Genomic DNA, 18,124 nt, shown 5'->3' on the forward strand with positions numbered 1-18,124 from the left:
CACAGCCAGCCCCGTGCCGTAGACCTGTGTTTGTTGGGTGCAGCTGCCCGAGGAAAAAGTTCGGCCTGCACGATCGGAGCCTTCCGACTCGGAGCGAAGGTAACCGGTATCACAGACAGCCGCATCGCTCCGAGTCACAGACAAGCAGTAACTCCGGCAAGTGTTCTGCAGATGCCATGAAGGGAGATAAGAAAGTGCGTGTGCCACGGGCCTATCAGAATAACATCGCCAGATTAAAAGAACATGATGGTTTTCTCGCTTCTTGGTACTTTTCCCTTTCGTTTCTTCAAGTGCCTGTGTGTCTCAAAGCTAGGCCTTCCCCTGGTATATCTAACCATGGCTCATGAGGAAGGAGAGAAAACGAAAGTGAATTATTCTAAAAAGAGAGATTTATGTTTCGCCGTGCCTTGATTCTTGCCTAACACAGCATCATTTGTTCCCAATGCTCGGAGAAATGTGTTGATCTCTATCTAAGGAATGTTGGAAGCCTGGACAATATCCAGGAATATCTCGTATATAAACAAGGTCAATCAACAAAATGGCAACGTCTCTTCCTTCTCCAACACGCAGATTAATGATGGCACTTTAGCGGCCGTGCGTCGGGGATTATTCCGCTATGCTAATGATGATGACGATATAATCTTCCAAAATAAAAGCTGGGAGCTGCAGCCTCTAGTCTTACATGACAGTGTGCAGGCAGTAGCAGGTTACTCTCCAAGCAGAGGTTGAGTCGCGTAGATAAAGTAGTAGTCGGAAAAATTATGAAGAGCAGCGCCGGTGTAATTTTTCCGACTACTACTAAATCTACGCGACTCAACCCCTGCTTGGAGAGTAGTAGCAGGAGAGCTGACACCACGACAACCGAGAAAACAGCAGAAGCTGCGCGTAGCCTGCTCCCAGCCACAACCCATCTGCCATCAAAGTTCATCAGATTTAAGTTGCCCAGGGCTTCTAGTGACATTCTTGGCTACCCTGTGTGGTTGCCTACCTGTCTCTGCGGTCGTAATTCATCCTTGCTGGCGAATGTTAAAGCCGTGGACGCTGGTTTATACTATCCGACCAATGTTATTGATCCGCTCCGTGCTTACTACTAGTACTACAGATAACATCTGAGCCAAGTATCTTTAGGGAATTTGCCTGTTCATGGCTTTTGCTTCGTACCAAAGGGTGTTATGGTTAGATTAGAGATGACCATACGATACAAGTACAAGCACAGTAGAAAAGTTCTCCCCTACACCTTTTTTTGTAATATGATGGTAGACGGTCGATCACAATTGCTAAATGATCTCTGGCAGATGAGAGGAGGGAGAAAACACTTGAAAGAGGACGAACTTGAGACTGTAAGACATTAACTTCCCTTACTTTCATTGAAATAGGATTCAACAGGTTGATTCTTACGATTTCACCCGAGTTTATGTAAAATAGCACATCCGTTATAATTCCAGAATGGGACGTTTAAAAGTTGCTGAAGAAAACTGACGATATGAAATGTATCTTATTTGTCAATCAGGGAGCATGTATATCTGTAAAGAATTCAGCTTGATGTTGTTTTAGGATACCAAACAAATGTTGTGAAAAAGACAAAAATGCACATGGAAAATGATACATTACAAATGGGGGTCTAAAGTAAGATGTTGACTTAGGAGTAAGAGTAATAGACGCCTGTAACACGTGCTAATTCCTTCCCATTTACTTATCATGACACAGCTATTTGCCGACTTCCACATAGGAAGCGGGCGAAAGTGGCGGGTTGGTTCACAGGAAGTTGGAAGTCTGATCAGTTCACAACGACTGACAATCTGTCACAAATAAAAGGGTCCACGGATGCGGTAAAGAACGGCTGAACTTTTGGTCATTCCGTCCATTGCTACTGAGAGTGCCTGCTATCCACCTGGTGTTTTATTGGAGAAATTGAGGGTTGGTGATTATGGAAGTTTCGGAATTTCGAAAAAAAAATTGCGAAGCCCAAAGTCTTTCTACGTACTGCCGGTGGGAGAGTGATTGCATAAACTTGTGTGGCCCAAGGGTTGTTGAAACAGAGATTGGCGCCGCCCTATCAAAGTACCATTCGGCGCGGGAAGAACTTTAACAATATCTGACGGAGCAGTGGACTATTCTCCCATCCCCATTCCTTACAATGCAACGACGAGCAACCATGTGTCAATCCCTCATCGCGGCTTCTTGTCAGTCATGACATCACACACCAACTGGGGACAGAGAACGGACGTGTTTACCACTGTCAAGTTCACCTTCGCCGGATCAAGTTACCGCAGATCAAAGAGCTCGAGCCACAAGAGGAAAGATCATCCGGCGGAACGGAGTAACTCTAAGTTCTCGTCCGCGCAGGAAACGACGTCACGAGCCACTAGGCGTGAAATTGTTTGTAAATACGAGAGAGCCAAGTCCACCGCTCCGCTGGAGTTTGAACTCTGCCGCCTGAAAACTCACATAAAAGTTCGTTCTACGGTTTGCACATGTTTTCTCCGTGTTCCTCCCTCTTTTTATCTTCATGCTCTAATTGTGGTATATGTAATGGATACACCTTTCCTGTGCACGACGCCCCTATTTCCGGCACACGTTAGCAAACGCCAAGTCAGAAGACCACGGTCGAGCGCCCCCGTGTGGCGAGCAGGGCGCGTGCATGTTCCCGCCGCTCCGCCTCGCCCGATAGGCTTACATAATTGGCCGGTGATGGACAGCACACGACAACGTACACCGCCCTCTTCAAGAAGATATCAGTTCAGACTCAATCTGACAATCATAGATTTAAAAAAATACGTTATTGTAGTTGAACTTCAGATATTAAAGGAATATATGAAGGATGATCCATCAAACAACGAATCAATGAGGTACATACTACTCTCTAAGCAGAGGTTAGGCTCCTGCTGTTTTTTTAAACGTTTTTTTTTGTCGTTTTTAACGGGCTTTCTACTTTGTATTATGTCTTGAGGTCCGCCAGCCAATACAATACAAAATAGAAAGCCCGATAAAAACGACTAAGAAACGTTTTAAAAAAACAGCCGGAGCCTAACCTCTGCTTGGAGGGTAGTACACGGTAGTCGACGCACATATTTCGCGTTTTGGTCTCAAGCATGTGAACAGATATCGTGTTTTCATTTTCTCTCTCTGTCCGTGTAACATTACGTACAACCAAACACCGTTGTCCCGAGTACTGTGTGGTCTTGTACGCTCTGTGCCTCTGCGGAGTGAAGTGAGCCAGGCCGGCTGGTGTAGGATGATCCACCACGACAAACTAAACTCGTCTGTCGGCGAGCTGCTCACAAGTTCAGGTTCAAAAACAAGAATGCGACGGTTCGAGTTAGCCCAGGGCAGGCAAGGGCACTGGCCCACCACATAAATTAATAGGTGATAAATTCGTCTGACTTCTGTGTACAACAGGTAACCGAACGAAGTTCAGTGAACTAACACTAACTGTTGGCAAATAAGATATGTAAGCTCCTTGCTTGCCAGATTACATAGTATGCAAACTGTAAAGAAATAAACGGAAAAAAGTTATTCTGACGACGTCACTGCAGAGACTGCCACAATCGCATGCAGTGCAGGTTTCTTCCTTCAGTATGATTCATTTTTACCAGTTTACGTTCATACTAGATAGGAATAACATGCCTTGTGGTAATAATCTTTTGCATCAACCATTCGAACAATCACGTGCCATTTTCAGGATGTTTTTATTGTAGTTTTATTACTCTGACACTGTTCTAATGTCCTGAACATGGGAATGGCGAGACTAGTTTTGCGTCTCCGGACCAGTACCAGCGAGCAATCTACGTGTATATACTGTACCAAGAGCGTTATCTAGCGATTAATGTGTAAACTGCAACGCACTCGACGTGAATACGACCATTTATAATTCCGTTATCTGATCACAAAACTGTTTACTTGAGACAAGGTCCTGTAGAGCAGCGCAAAGTCCGTTATAGTACAATTGCATGGGGAAATGCTCAAAGTACAAAAACGCATTTAAGTTGTAAAAACTTTTCATCGATATTTGTTTGCAAAATTCACATTTGAAGTAGTCTATGGACAGGGTAAAAATGCCTTGATCACAATGAGCGGTAACAGACTCTAGCCTTACATAGCCAAACGTAGCATGGCCATGATGATGGTTCATCAGATGTATTTGCATTTCTCTAACCTAAATTGTGTGGACACTGTTGGGTGAAGAGCAAACAGCATACACTGCACGAAATGTAGATCTTGCTACAGACCGACAAGTACTCTGCATCCGATCAGACACTGCTATCGGAAACAGTAAGATCCAACAGAATCCGATAAATGGACTTTCGGCAGGTATGCTACCCGAAATGGCTTCAAATCCCGACATATACGTATATAGATTTTTTTCTGTACTCCAGTGGAACCAGGCAAATCAGACAATGAATCCGCAACATATTCGTCGTTATACGAATATCGGACAAGGTGACCTGTTTGCACTAATAGGTTATATATTGTGGGGTGACCCAATGCAACATGTCGTCCTATACAACATGTCATAGGGCATCAGCTATATTAAACTCTCTCTGAGCACACTTGACGATAGAGGTTGTATTCATCATACTGTTCTCATCGTCATCGAGTATAAGCAGAAGGATACAGAGCTGACTGTGGTGATCTGGTGCACGGAGTTTTACTTGCGGCTGAAACTCGTCTCTTAAGGTGGCAGAACACAGTATTTATGCGCGACCCCCGGGGTAGTACGGATAAATTTGTTGAAGGAGAGGTAAAAAGCCTTGTTTGAGAGGCACAGCCTGTGCTGGTGGTCGCGGAAGGTGTCGACTCTGAGACTGTATGATTTGGATTGTCGAAGATTTCTACTTCGTGTATAAATTCGCCCCATTACGCAACTACCCTTCTCGTGTGAGACGGCTGCAGTTATTTGACCTTCACCTCGTTTCAACGTGGGCGTGAGAAGGTGATACGCCGAAAAGATTTTGTTTGGGAATATTTTGTGGCGTGTTCCCTGAACTCGAACATATCGGTTTTTGGTATTCCTAAAGTGCACCCTACTTTATTGTCTTCCGCGTCGAAGCCAGTGGCCTTGTGGCTCTTAACTATAGAAATTCCCATAGGCCGAAAACTGTGTTCTGATACCTTCAACAAATTATGGCGGCCCCGCCCTCGGTAGCGTTGCTGTCCACGATCGTGTTCTGTCTCTCCCCGTGTGCCACGGGCTCTCCTAACAGACTGGTGGCTTTCCTCGTTGACGGCTTGCGGTGGGACTATCCGTTCAACGACCCTGAACTGTCGGAGTTTCAGGCCATGGCCAGGGACGGGGCGCGAGCGAGATACGTCACGCCGGATTTCCCTGTCAAGTCGTTTCCAAACTACTACACCATCATGACAGGTAAATAACCACCTGTTGGAAGTAGTACAGTTTTCTTTCCAAGTTGTCGAGCGCCAAATGGCTAGCACCAACACGCACGCGCACACACACACACACACACACGCACAAACACACACACACACACACACACAAACACACACAGTCACACACACACACACACACACACAGTCACACGCACACTGTCACACGCACACAGTCACACGCACATACACACACATACCAAATGCCAAATACACACACACAAACACACACACACACACACAAACACACACACAAACACACACACAAACACACACACCAAACACTACACGCACACAAACACACCAAACACCACATACAATATGTGTATGCTCGATTTATAACGTCTAAAACAACAGGTACACGGAGACTTAGGGAAAGCCAGGTCAGTAACACTGTTGCGTTTCTTCCGAGACAGAGCAAAACCGCCTGGACCATCCCTCGTGTCCATCTGAAGTTCACCCTGTTGTTTCAGGTCTACACACGGAAAGTCACGGCATGACGGGAAACTACATGCATGACGTCATGCGCAACACCTCGTTCCTGTTGGGCACTAACCCGGAGTCTTATGAGCCGTACTGGTGGGAGGGTGCCGAGCCGCTCTGGATCACCGCTACTAAACAGGGCAGGAAGGTCAACATGTACTACTGGCCAAGTAAGAAGGATGTTCCTCCTTCACCTTCTTTTCTCCATCACTTTATCATTCTTTGCACTCTCCTCTTAATCCATCCTCTGTATGTCCTACCATTTAATCTACCATTCAATATCACTACTACGGATGGTGAAATAAGCAATACAGCTGTGAGGTACATATTGGCAACTGTACCCCCCTCCCAAATACACATACAAAGGGTGGTTGGATGAACGAACGAACACACACACACACACACACACACACACACACACACACACACACACACACACACACACACACACACACACACACACACACAAACACACAGACTAACAGGCTTATGTTATTTCGCTGACCGTGGAAGGCCACCATTAGCATTATGGAGGACGTGTCCAAAATTGGTGATAATGAAAGAATTCAATCGTACACTCTATATGTTTTAGAAATGTAGAAGTGTCGAAAACCTTTTTAGCACGGACGTAATGTCATGCGAATGGTTTATATCTTTGTAATAGCCTGTGAAGTGCCCATCTTCAACACCTTACCAAACAAGTGCGAGCCGTACGTAGGCTATCCGACCTATCGCAACATCACCAACAGCATAGACGAGATAGTCCAACTCTTCGGTGAACGCACTATCGACATGGCTTTCGTTTACTACGAAGATGTCGACCGGTATGTTGTCGAATTTGCCATACCAATATATTAGTAAAATGTAGGTAACGTTAGTTCACCGTTGTGTGTTTTTTTTTTTTCATTCAAAAAAAGCAATGAAAAGTATAGAAACGAAGTGGCGGCCAGGCTCTTGGCAAATTATATAATGGAAAGTAAAATATCAAACAATACCATACTTTGTAAGTACATTTAGTAAATGAATAAATTAATAAATACATGAAGTTTTGGCCGTTGTGTTACGTCAATGAAAACGAAGGTGTTTTAACGTTAGAAATAAGTCATATGTAAACGTATGCTTGCCGTTTGCCGCACGTACATTTCACAATGTGATGTAATCTACTGTATGAGAACGGATGTAAGAACGATACCTTTCTGTGCTTTGGAATTTTCGCACAGGTTCGGCCATGCTCATGGCGTCGAGTCCCAGCAGCGGGTAGAGGCAACTCGTGACGTCGACCGGTTCCTGGAATATCTTCGGGAGAATCTTCGCGTGAGTTGAACAACACGTAGCAGCTCCAGGAAAGCACTTCGTCATCCTAACAGAGAAGGCTTTATATAAGCAATTTGCTTCTTGCCGTATACTCACAAAATATAACGTTATGTGAATAAAATTAAATTGATTACAGAGATTGGCCAATCAGTCATACCAAAGACGTGATAACAACATGTCATTTTTGTCAATTTTTCCGGTAGAAGATTATTATTAACCCGTTGCTACAAACATACTTGACCAAGAGAGAATTCGCTTTAATTCTGGAGTAAAACTTGCTGTGTTTAAGATAGTTGGTGTTTACATCCGTGTTGTAGAGAACTGGCCAGACTGAAGATGTGAATGTAGTGGTGATGTCCGACCACGGCATGGCCACAGTTGAGTTCGGTCCCAGCGGCGGTTATGTACCACTCAGCAGCTACATAGACCAGAACGACCTCAACAACCCCGTCTTCTACGAGACGTCTTATGTCAGTATGTGGCCAAAGGAGGGGCGTTTGGACAAGGTAAGATTATGCCCACGGTTCTGTACCTTACAGCCATTCTTCTACGTACTGCGGACTGGAACCCCCCGGTCTGACACAAGAGAATACGTTTGGCAAGAAAACAGCTGAGAGTACCACGCTATGTTGCATTTGATTGTTATTTTCTCCCTTGTTTATGAACTATGACATTGGGAGAGCGTACACGAATTCGGTGAATTGGTGACGCCACGTCCATCTACAAGACTGACAGGGAGGCAGGGACATGTGTGAAAATAGTGTACAAAGACGCACAAGAAGCTAAAAGGAAGTTGTCAATGGCCGAAGAAAGAACACATAGTTGTCAAACCTAAGAACCGTTCCACCGTATCTTACAGGTGTATGCAGATCTTCAACGAGTTCCTCACTCAGTAGCCTATAAAAAGGAGGAGATTCCTGAGGGCTGGCACTACAAGAACGGACAATACGTTCCACCGCTTCTGTTGGTGACGACCTTCCCGTATATCGTTCGCAAGGCAGGTATTCTCTATAGTTGGACCACTTGTTCAGCCATGCTTTCCTTCATGTTTGTAGGTTTGTACAGTTTGCAGCGCACGAAAATCTATTATGAAGTATCAATAACTACCCCGCATTAAAAACATGGAAAGGCACAACGGGGGCACTTTTTGTCTGGATCCGACCTCAATCTCCAAACAGATGAGTGACTCCGGTCTATCTCCCCATTACTTATATGTAGATTTGAGCTACAATATGTGTAGTTCTGAAAAATCTTTATCTACCGCAGAACAGTGTGGTGAATATGGTGTAGTTCTGAAAAAATATTTATCTACCACAGGACAGTGTGGTGACGTCACGCCGGTTGGGCTCCCACGCCTGGGACAACGCCCTGATGGACATGAAGGGCGTCTTCATGGCAGTAGGGCCAGGTAGGGCAGCATGTCGCTTTGCTGTGTATCGTGCTATCCCTTAACAGCAGTCCAAGATTCCTGTTGATGATGCCCGTGTTAACAAGGCATTAAAGATTGTTCATATGTCGTCCCATATCGATTCAGAAAAACGCCCAATGATAAAGAATTTGTCCCCAAAATGAAGTTTTGAAAACTGTAAATATTTCAACTTGATTATGAAAGACTTAGCGATTAGGTCTAATGTTTTTGTTATTTCTATATTGAAAAATGAAACCATTTGACCCCAGACTTCAGGGCCGGCTTCGAGGGCGATTCCATCCACCAGGTGGACGTCTATCAAATGATGTGTGAGATAACTGCTGTCTCCCCCCGGTCACACAATGGTTCCGCCCTGAGGATCCAGGGCCTTCTCAGCAACCCCATCGGTGGCGCCAGAACAACCTCCCAGGTCACGTGGGTAACAGCAGCAGGTTTTGCTGTTTCCCTCTTGTTCAGCAAGTCATACTGACACACGGGTGCCCGTACGTGGAACCGGACGTCTCTTTCCAACACAGATATTCGACCCTTTACTGACGTGAGAAAGTTTGTTTCCCATCCAGCGATGTGGGTCATCTAAAGTTCGAGTTATATGTAGTTTGCGCTGTTCTTGCACCCTTACAGTTTGTGCTGTGTCGCTGCACTATGTTATGTAACGTTACAGATGTCAGCGACGGTAATTATATCGTTGTCTGTTTATCGATGACATGAATGAAGGCGTCGTTATGTGTATAGAGACACAAATGTATCAGATGAAGGTTCCAAGTCCCTTAAATTGTCATTGATGGCATTTTACTGGGAAACTAGACAAGTATGACAATGTTGCTATCTCCATCACTTTGCATTATAAGTCATATGCTGTTGATACCTAGTTGTATGTATCGATTTTGTTTAGCTATTTTAGCTATTTGTGTTCTTTTTGCACAACACGCAAACCCGTGCGAGTGGTTTTCAGCACCAAGGACAGAGCAAGTCGTTCTCAAAGAAATGGTTTAGAAGTAGAATCAACATCGTGCCAATTTGTAACAGTTGTAGACATTACGCTCTTTTGTTTGATTAATGGAACATACAAAATACCATTTTAGTAGTTTGTCCTATTATTGACGCATCGTCTTTCTTGTTTATAGATATTAGATATAACGGGAGGTGCCCCAACACGGTACGCTTTTTCTTGCGCTCAAACTCATGGCGCTCCATCGCTAGTTGCCTGAGAGTGGTCAAATTTTGATGACTGAATTTTTTACTCATAGATTTGAACAACATACTTAAATAAGAAATGCATTCATGTGGTTCATGAACCATTCGCGCTGCGTGTTACAAGCGGCAAACACTGAGAGACAATTCCGTGTATGTAACCTTCCAATTTTGTGCTACGCTGAACAGTGTGCCTAACTCGGTACGCTTTTTTTTATATTTTGCTCTCTTCAGAAGTAAGTGGTAAATTTAAGTACACAGAAAAAAATTAATAGTATGATATTTTAGCTTTCTTTTGACAGTAAAATCGTGACTGTATGTATTTCTTGTCTCACATGATGAAGGCTGTACCTAGAACAATCCAGCTGATGTTTTACGGGCAATGGGCTGCATGCACTGATTGTGAATGCCCGACTAAAAAAAAGCATTACGAAAAAACGACACCGCCAACATCAACAAAACTCTGTCTGATTATATGAAAATATCATCCACATCTCTCTGTCAAGTCTTATTTTCATTGACAGCACGAATCATTTGTTACAGTCAAATAAATCTTTGGAGCGTTCTCTAGTCTGCCACCTTCACGGCCACACTCCCTTGGGAGTACAATGGTGGCAATGTTTATGTCGCTTCCTTTTGGTTGCTTTTCTACTAAACAAACATTTGAAGACCCATATTCATAGTGTTTTATGGAGCTTTATTTATGCGTATCATGGCAGTTGTATGACTGCTTGGATGAGTTCGTATAGTTAGCGACACGAGCCGCCAATACGCAGAGGCCGGTGACCGCAGTGATTCAGCACTGTCAACATTACTGTTAGAATTCTGCTCTTAAAAATACATGAAGTAAATATGTTAAAGTATACTTGGAATGCAAATTAAAGCTGTGTGCATGGACTTGGTTTATTTACCTTTGTAATCAGCATAGTCAGTGGCAACAAACACGGTGTACTTATGGATAATAAGATCAGCAAAAAATCCGTATCGTCTTACGACGGGGACCGTCTTAGGGCGGCCCCCGTTAAGATATTCTTCGAATATGACGTAGGTCATCTATACCATTAACAAAATCATAAAAATAGCACTATTTAGAATCAAGTCAACATGTTAGCGCTGTTGTTCCTGGCATTTTGTATCCAACTATCAGTTTGACAATTTTCCTGTGCTTATCTGCTTGGTTTTGAATGTTGCGCTGTTCTATCCTGAGATATCATCATAGACATTTTGCCCTTTTGCACCTTCAGTATTACAATTTACACAATATCCATGTAGATATAACGTGTATCAAAATGAAAATGTCCCTTCTTTTAATCAACTTCTGAGATTATTTATGTCATTACTTCTAAATCTTGCGAGAAATGGCCTGTATCTTGTAAGGCTTGGGCAGGAGAGTAGATCCGATCTCTCCAGACATGTCTGGTACAGGCGCGCCCTCTGGCAGTTTGAAGGTGAACTTCTGCAACAGGGACGTGAGGAACAGGAAAAGTTCCATCTTGGCCAGCTGCTCGCCGAGACAAATTCGTCTTCCTGCGTAAGGAGAAAAGCGATAGTTTTTGTATTTTTCATAGGAAACTGATTATCAAAGATTCATTTGGAGGTACTGAGAATCACATAACGTTTATACCATCACGGACAACTGTCTTGTATCTAGTGGTGCGTACCTAAAGCCCGGACTTGGACTTGGACCTAAAAATGTTTAGGTCCAAGTCCAAAAAAACCTAAATGCCCGGACCTAAGTCCGGACTTGCAAAAGTTATCTGTCACTTCTATTCCCTTTTCTTGTTCTAAACCATCTAAAACCTTCCATAGACAGTGAAATTTGCACTGGAAAAAGACAAAAAAACATTTCGTGTTTACACTGGCTGTATATAATGCATGTATTTTTCACATTGCATTTCAGTTCATGCTAACATGCAATTTTATATGCACCATCCCCCCTCCCCCTCAAAAAAGAAAACTTTCTAGTGCACATAATACGCAATGATGGGTTCAGGTCCGGACTTATAAGTCCGGACCTGAACCTGAACTGCTGGACTTGAATCCGGACCTGAACCTGAATATGAGTCTAGGTACGCACCACTACTTGTATCTAAGATGTGCTATTTCAGACAACACATACCTGTGGAGAATGGCATGAAGGACTCTGGGACCTGGACCCTCCCGTTGTCGTCCAGGAACCTGCCGGGGTCGAACGTGTCCGGCTGGGACCAGTAGGCAGGGTCCATGTGGACGGACCACAGGTTAACCCACACCTGGGTGTGTGCAGGGATGTCGTACCCCTGTAGGCTGGTCGGGGACGAGGTGCAGTGGGGCACGGACAGGGGAACCGTGTTGCGGATTCGCTGACTCTCCAGGTCCAGGATGGTCGCTTCTGTGTAGGGCAACTCCTCACGTCTGGAGTACGGCGGGATTTCATCACTTCCTACCACGGCATCCAGCTCCTCCTGGACATTCCGCAGCCAGGCAGGGTTGAGCGCGAGGTAGAGCAGTGCCCAAGAGAGAGTCGTCGCAGACGTTTCTGTACCGGCGGCGAGGAAATCTGCTATGGTGTTCTTAATGTTGTCTTCTTTCAAAAGGGCTTTGCTTCCTTTGCATTGGTATACTTCCAGTAGGCACATGTCAATTACGTCACGGGTCTCGGAAGGGTCGAAGGTCTTCTTGTGGTCCTCGATTATCTTTTGCAACCACTGTTTCGAAAGGGAATTCACTTCTTTCCACTTTTTTGTCAACCCACGAAGGCCAGGGACGTATCTTAAGGTTGGATAAAAGTTGAGAATCTGGGCCTGAAGAAACAGCTTGAAAATAATATCAATCCGCTTTAATTGTTCCTGATAATCGGGATCATCTGACTCAAACCGTGTTCCAAGTGCGATGGCATTGATGACATTGCCGGTGGCCATTCGAAGGAAGCAGGTGGCATCAAAAAGCTCTCCCTCCATTTGCTTAAACGAAAAAAAATGCCCTGTCATGGTGCATTCTTTTAATTTAATTTCTTTAAGTACTTATCCCCATTTATCAGCGTAAGTTCCTTTCAAAATGGTGCGATAATGTGTACACTAGTGATCAGCTGGTTCCCATGTAAAATTTATCCAACGTTACCTCATTCAGATATGGCCTTACCTTAAATGACTGACAAAGTCGACGGCATTCCTGCTGAATGCTGGGCTCCAGTGTTTTTTTGCCGACACCGAAGTAACGAAGACTGGAGAGACCGAATCGTCGGATGCTTTGGCAGTCATCACCATCCTTTCGCATGATGATTCCTGGAGAAATGCACCCATGACTCACACAGCTGACGTAAGATTAAAACACAGTCTATTCCTCTTGTAGAAATCGTTTTCGTTGTGTGTAAATACCATACAAGCCGCCGTACGAACAGGTTCTATCTTATTATATTTTGTCTTATTACATGTATAGCTAGAGTTCCACGACCCCATACTTAGCCAAATGATTCATTCATCTATTTATCTATTGGTTTGGCTGTTCAGAATGCACAGCCAGGACTGCCTAACTAGCCCATGGCTATTACAAAGGGCTAGCCCTGCTGACAAAAACAGAGACAGTACATATGGAATTGGACAGGACACTTATCAATAACAATGTTCTAAGTCCATAATAAGATAGAAAAAAAAATTGAAAAAGAACATTCATGTATTGATTTTAACCTTTACGACTGATGCATTATGTGTGTTTCTTATTCATTCTGTAAATAAGCCTTTTATTTGCACAAACCATATTTATTGATCATTTCCACCACCCAAATGATAGAAGCCGGGAGTCTTATAAATTCACCACAAAAGCATGTCCAGGACTCGAGATATCAACGTGGTGAGTTTCGCTGCAGTACCGTAATACTCCGTTAGGGGGCCTAAATCTAATCATTTCAAGGCCTCATCAAGACCTGCCAAGTCTCGTGAAGAAATGTCCACACAGGAATTCTCGAGCTCATTCACAAACATACACACATGTATATAAACGCTACCGAAAACATAACCTTTTTGGCATAATGACAAGTAGCATCAAATATTTCTATTCCGTGATGAATAAGTACAGCATACCTTTCCTTGATGAAATCGCTTCCGTGAGGAACAGCGCGGGTCTGTCCGAGAAGTGCGCGCCCTTCATGACCAGGGCCTCCTTGATGGCGGCACACCCGTTCACAACCACCACGTCCTGAGGACCCATCCGCAGACTGAACACGTCTCCGTACCGGCGCCGCCACGCCGTCAGCTGCAGGTGGGGCTCCCGGATCAGAGACAGCAGGTTCCCCAGGAGCGGCAGCCCAGGGGGGCTGGGGGGAAACTTGTCGGGACGGCCGCGGTGTCCCACCCATGTCCGGAGACAGAGGAGTGACAGCATGAACGAACAGACCAAGACAAGACCTGTGGTCAGGTCGATAGACTCCATTGTCATACACCGACGCTATCTTACCCTCAGCAGACTGCTAATGGTAGCCCCGGTTCAATCCTCGGAAACAGGTCAAGGGTGAAGGGTGCAGAAAAACATGACCTTCGCTCTGTTTGCATGCGGGCCGTGTGACACATATAACGTTATACGTGACCAAGGACATGGTGTCATTACCACATAACATTAACAAGCTCTGTTAACGCTAGTTCACCTTTATCCGCAGGGTAACCTATATCCGTTGTTCTTTAAAAACAAGGTAACGTTATTTAGGGATAACAAGTCGACTGGTGGTTTTAAACTGCATTATTTTGAAAGTATAATTGCAATTTGAAAGCACCATCCGTCGACTGGATACCACTAAATACTCTGATTTTACAAACAACGGATATAGGTTACCCCGCGGATAAAGGTGAACTAGCGTTACATGTATTCAAACTGCACGCCGTTCAGACATGCTGACCACTTCCCTGATTGCAAGATGAAAGAGGAAGAGCATAAGTTGACCTACTAAACTCACTCGCATTGCGCTTGCGCGGGTCACTGGGTCACTTGGCTCAGACTTTTTTATACTTGCCACCATGGTTACATCAAAGGTCAATTGAACCGTACCTGAACTTTGACTTGTTTTCCTCTTGGAGCTACCGTGTACCAACTTTCTTCCTGCTGCTTTGCGCTGTAACAAATGCAATTCTGCTGCCAGAAGACTACTTCAGCTCGGTGAAGGTTAAACACGCTGCCTTTAACGTAACGTAGTGTATGACAATGGAGTCTATCGACCTGACCACAGGTCTCGTCTTGGTCTGTTCGTTCCTGCTGTCGCTCCTCTGTCTCCGGACATGGGTGGGGCACCGCGGCCGTCCCGACAAGTTTCCCCCCAGCCCCCCTGGGCTGCCGCTCCTGGGGAACCTGCTGTCTCTGATCCGGGAGCCCCACCTGCAGCTGACGGCGTGGCGGCGCCGGTACGGAGACGTGTTCAGTCTGCGGATGGGTCCTCAGGACGTGGTGGTTGTGAACGGGTGTGCCGCCATCAAGGAGGCCCTGGTCATGAAGGGCGCGCACTTCTCCGACAGACCCGCGCTGTTCCTTACGGAAACTTCTCAATCACAGAAAGGTAACTGTTATCCTCGTCTTCACTTCTCAGTCCTCTTCCTCACGGGTACCTTTACCTTACGGCAGTGGCAACCTTCCCTAAAAGCAGTCAGTTGTTTTTCTCCTGAATGCTTACCGGTCATGAAGAGTAACTCTGGTTTGCTAAGTCCTGGCAAGGCCTTAGCAGGCCCAGAAACAGAGTGACCGGTGGGGTAGGTACAAATCGCATTATCTGCAATTCCGTATGTCCCAAAAGTTTGAAATTTGGTAAAAACTTTGCCCAGATACTACTTCTTCCAACTATGTATAAGATATTGGAAATAGACAAATAGCATTTCCATAATTTACAAATATAAAATCTATGTCATTTTATAATAATTGGCCCAGCCAACTTCATGCCGTGGGCCTGGCGCAGTGATATTTTTACAGGATGTTGCTACAGTTATGTACTATTGGAATCGGTTACCGGGAAATAAGAATATACCTTAGACTTTTATAAATACAAAAAAAATCTTAATTCTTATGATTTTGTGAGGGGCGACCATAACTTTATCGGCCAATACCTCAGTATTGTAAGATAACATCAATTTTCCAACAAGGGATTCAAATAGACTAACTACTTGAGCATTGTTTACACTCAATTGTAACTTTGTAAGCCGTAGCTACGAACTTTGCTGGGGATTTCAAGTTTAAAACTCCCAATTGTGCAGATTTTGGTCACCTTGCTAATCAATCAACCTGACAGCTGTTTATTTTTCAATGGATTTGTTGTTTTAACAGCTCCTCACGAAACTGATTACCTGCAATTATCTTTAATTATGCATAGACGACAGACAATAGCATGCAGGGAGTCCATGGCATTCATTCAAGTCCTGATTGACATGTAGTCGGGCCTCAGTCAGTGAGATTTTGTAAAGAATTAACTCATTGCTAGAGTAAACCTTGTAGGAAGAAAACGTTTTAGAGTGGAAATTCTACAAGAAAGAATACTCAGGGCATGCAGAACTTGATAAGAGCCGTCAATTGATTATAATATACTTCAGCACAGGTCATGCAATGACTCCCGTCACAAAACATTGCATAATTTCTCATGCAATACACATTTGCTAAAATAGACAGAAACAGCCGTCAGAATAGTGAATATTTACCGCTACAGCCCGAAACATGGAGGTTTTGAAGTAAGTCTCATAGTCTGGATAGAAGATGCATCGAGTATAGGTTACGATAGATTGCACAGAAAATACAATCTCCGGGCACATGTACGGTCTAGCTTGCTTTACACGCGTTATGCGGCATTTGTTTTTGTTTATATTGCATACACGGTAAACTGTCCATGGCATGGCATAACCAAGAGGTTATGCCAACTTACTTGGACGTGCGGGAAGGACCCGTATTTCTTTTAGAAGTATGATGGGTTCTTTACGTGTACTTTAGGTGTGGCTTCTAGTATGTCACATATGCGCCTGGCCTCGTGACAAAGGATCTTGAACAAACCTTCTATATGACAGTTCGTGTATATGTTACCCAGCTGATCAGCAAATGCGCTAAACCAAAAAGGCTTTTCAAGACCATTTGTGGGAAACTTGTCACAACAAGCCACAAGGCTGAGGTTCTTTGTTATTCATGCACGGCAGGCAAGATTTGTGTACAATAGCGCAGATTATCTGTTTTTGATCCGATTCTAGTGGGTTACGGGCAAAAATCGATCTAAAGTTACGTCTGAAATCAGTGAAATTGGCCTAGAAGTCAGACCCAGAGCCCACGCTGGCTGAGCTCCTCGGCTCCGGGGCCAACATGTCACCGTGGCAATTCTCAGGCTCAGACTGTCTGCGGCAAAACTTCCAGATCACCACAAAAAGGAGTTTCTTCCAGACTAACTACGCCGGCTAGCTGTAGAGATAATAATTTTCACTAGGGGAGTTTGGCCACATAAGGGTTTAGTGAATGAGCAAGCCTTCTAACTAGACAGTTGTTGACGGTGTAATGTATGGCAACGTGAAACAATAACAAAGCAATCAACACCAATCATTATATTTGTCTTGGCCTCAGGCGGGGGAATGTAACTCCCCGCGACCTGCAGTCATTCCTCTTTTTTTGCCAAATTATCTTTAGGAAAGCCTGTTTGAGGCTATAAACGGGAACGAGCCTGTTTAATGATTTTGGAGTTGGCCTTTCCACTTATATAAAGTTAAGTTTTGTATGGGGTATTATTGGATTGGCACTACTTGAAAAGAATAACACCAGTTTTACAGTTGTTGTTGCTTTTTCAGACAAGTGATCTCAACCATGGAGTGGAAAATATATTACATGTATATACAGATAATTTTTTTTCAGGAAAATCGAAACATATATGTATTGATAAGTCGGTGTTAGAAACTCTTTGTGAACTCATAGGTTCCTGGCAGGGTGTGTAATTAGAGCATATAGAAATGTAAACTAGAGGAGGAGAAGTGGGAGGGGAAACCAGACCAATTAACACCCAATTATAGCCTCTCCAGTCGCACCCTGGCTCATTTCAATGTCATTTCAATATTGTAATGAGTTTCTGGCAGGGAGGGCTTTGCCAGGACTTAACATAGGAGAGAAGAACATGTTCGTACGACTGTTTGTGTGGGTAGTAACAGCGTTACATGTATTTACAAACAAGAATAAGTACAAACTCCCGAGGGTTGGCGGGGCATTACTAAATCCACATAGCCAGGCAGTTCCCGGGATCTAACTAACTTAGAACCCGGCCGTCTTTCCGAAGAATATGAATACATGTAGGTTATCTTTTATATGAATACATATAGATATTAAAGATGCGTTGATTTGCTGCTGTGTGTA

General features: G+C 44.2%; 3 protein-coding genes across 3 annotated transcripts in view; 2 read left to right on the forward strand and 1 right to left on the reverse strand.

The window, feature by feature from the left end:
* The first annotated feature begins 4,627 nt into the window (after nucleotides 1-4,627).
* Nucleotides 4,628-9,742, forward strand: LOC118425691 (glycerophosphocholine cholinephosphodiesterase ENPP6-like). Its single transcript, XM_035834728.1, has 8 exons — nucleotides 4,628-5,365; nucleotides 5,859-6,038; nucleotides 6,533-6,692; nucleotides 7,089-7,182; nucleotides 7,500-7,688; nucleotides 8,042-8,179; nucleotides 8,500-8,590; nucleotides 8,860-9,742. Exons 1-8 carry the CDS (start codon nucleotides 5,125-5,127, stop codon nucleotides 9,078-9,080), a joined length of 1,314 nt encoding a protein of 437 aa, XP_035690621.1. The 5' UTR covers nucleotides 4,628-5,124; the 3' UTR covers nucleotides 9,081-9,742.
* Nucleotides 9,743-10,830: 1,088 nt separating this feature from the next.
* LOC118414945 (cytochrome P450 2U1-like) lies at nucleotides 10,831-14,231 on the reverse strand. The gene is made up of 4 exons (XM_035819287.1): nucleotides 13,861-14,231; nucleotides 12,923-13,065; nucleotides 11,922-12,744; nucleotides 10,831-11,329 (listed from the first exon to the last, which is right to left on the reverse strand). The coding sequence occupies exons 1-4, from the start codon at nucleotides 14,213-14,215 to the stop codon at nucleotides 11,145-11,147; spliced, it is 1,506 nt and encodes a 501-aa protein (XP_035675180.1). The 5' UTR covers nucleotides 14,216-14,231; the 3' UTR covers nucleotides 10,831-11,144.
* Nucleotides 14,232-14,775: 544 nt separating this feature from the next.
* Nucleotides 14,776-18,124, forward strand: part of LOC118419679 (cytochrome P450 2U1-like) — a 6,767-nt gene continuing 3,418 nt past the window's right edge. Inside the window, exon 1 of the mRNA XM_035826202.1 lies at nucleotides 14,776-15,320. Within this exon, the coding sequence (XP_035682095.1) occupies nucleotides 14,966-15,320 (355 nt within the window). The 5' untranslated portion in view covers nucleotides 14,776-14,965. The remainder of the gene's footprint in view (nucleotides 15,321-18,124) is intronic.

The sequence above is a fragment of the Branchiostoma floridae genome, chromosome 1, assembly GCF_000003815.2.
Source record: "Branchiostoma floridae strain S238N-H82 chromosome 1, Bfl_VNyyK, whole genome shotgun sequence".
NCBI classification, from domain to species: domain Eukaryota; kingdom Metazoa; phylum Chordata; class Leptocardii; order Amphioxiformes; family Branchiostomatidae; genus Branchiostoma; species Branchiostoma floridae.

What these genes read in the sequence shown, in the direction of transcription:
- LOC118425691 (XM_035834728.1), top strand. Translation starts at nt 5,125, where the DNA reads ATGGCGGCCCCGCCCTCGGTAGCGTTGCTGTCCACGATCGTGTTCTGT. An exon ending in CTACTACACCATCATGACAG is followed by an intron (nt 5,366 to 5,858) that starts GTAAATAACCAC and finishes CTGTTGTTTCAG; the next exon opens with GTCTACACACGGAAAGTCAC. An exon ending in CAACATGTACTACTGGCCAA is followed by an intron (nt 6,039 to 6,532) that starts GTAAGAAGGATG and finishes TCTTTGTAATAG; the next exon opens with CCTGTGAAGTGCCCATCTTC.
- LOC118414945 (XM_035819287.1), bottom strand. Translation starts at nt 14,215, where the DNA reads ATGACAATGGAGTCTATCGACCTGACCACAGGTCTTGTCTTGGTCTGT. An exon ending in AGCGATTTCATCAAGGAAAG is followed by an intron (nt 13,066 to 13,860) that starts GTATGCTGTACT and finishes GCATTTCTCCAG; the next exon opens with GAATCATCATGCGAAAGGAT. An exon ending in CTTCATGCCATTCTCCACAG is followed by an intron (nt 11,330 to 11,921) that starts GTATGTGTTGTC and finishes CTCCTTACGCAG; the next exon opens with GAAGACGAATTTGTCTCGGC.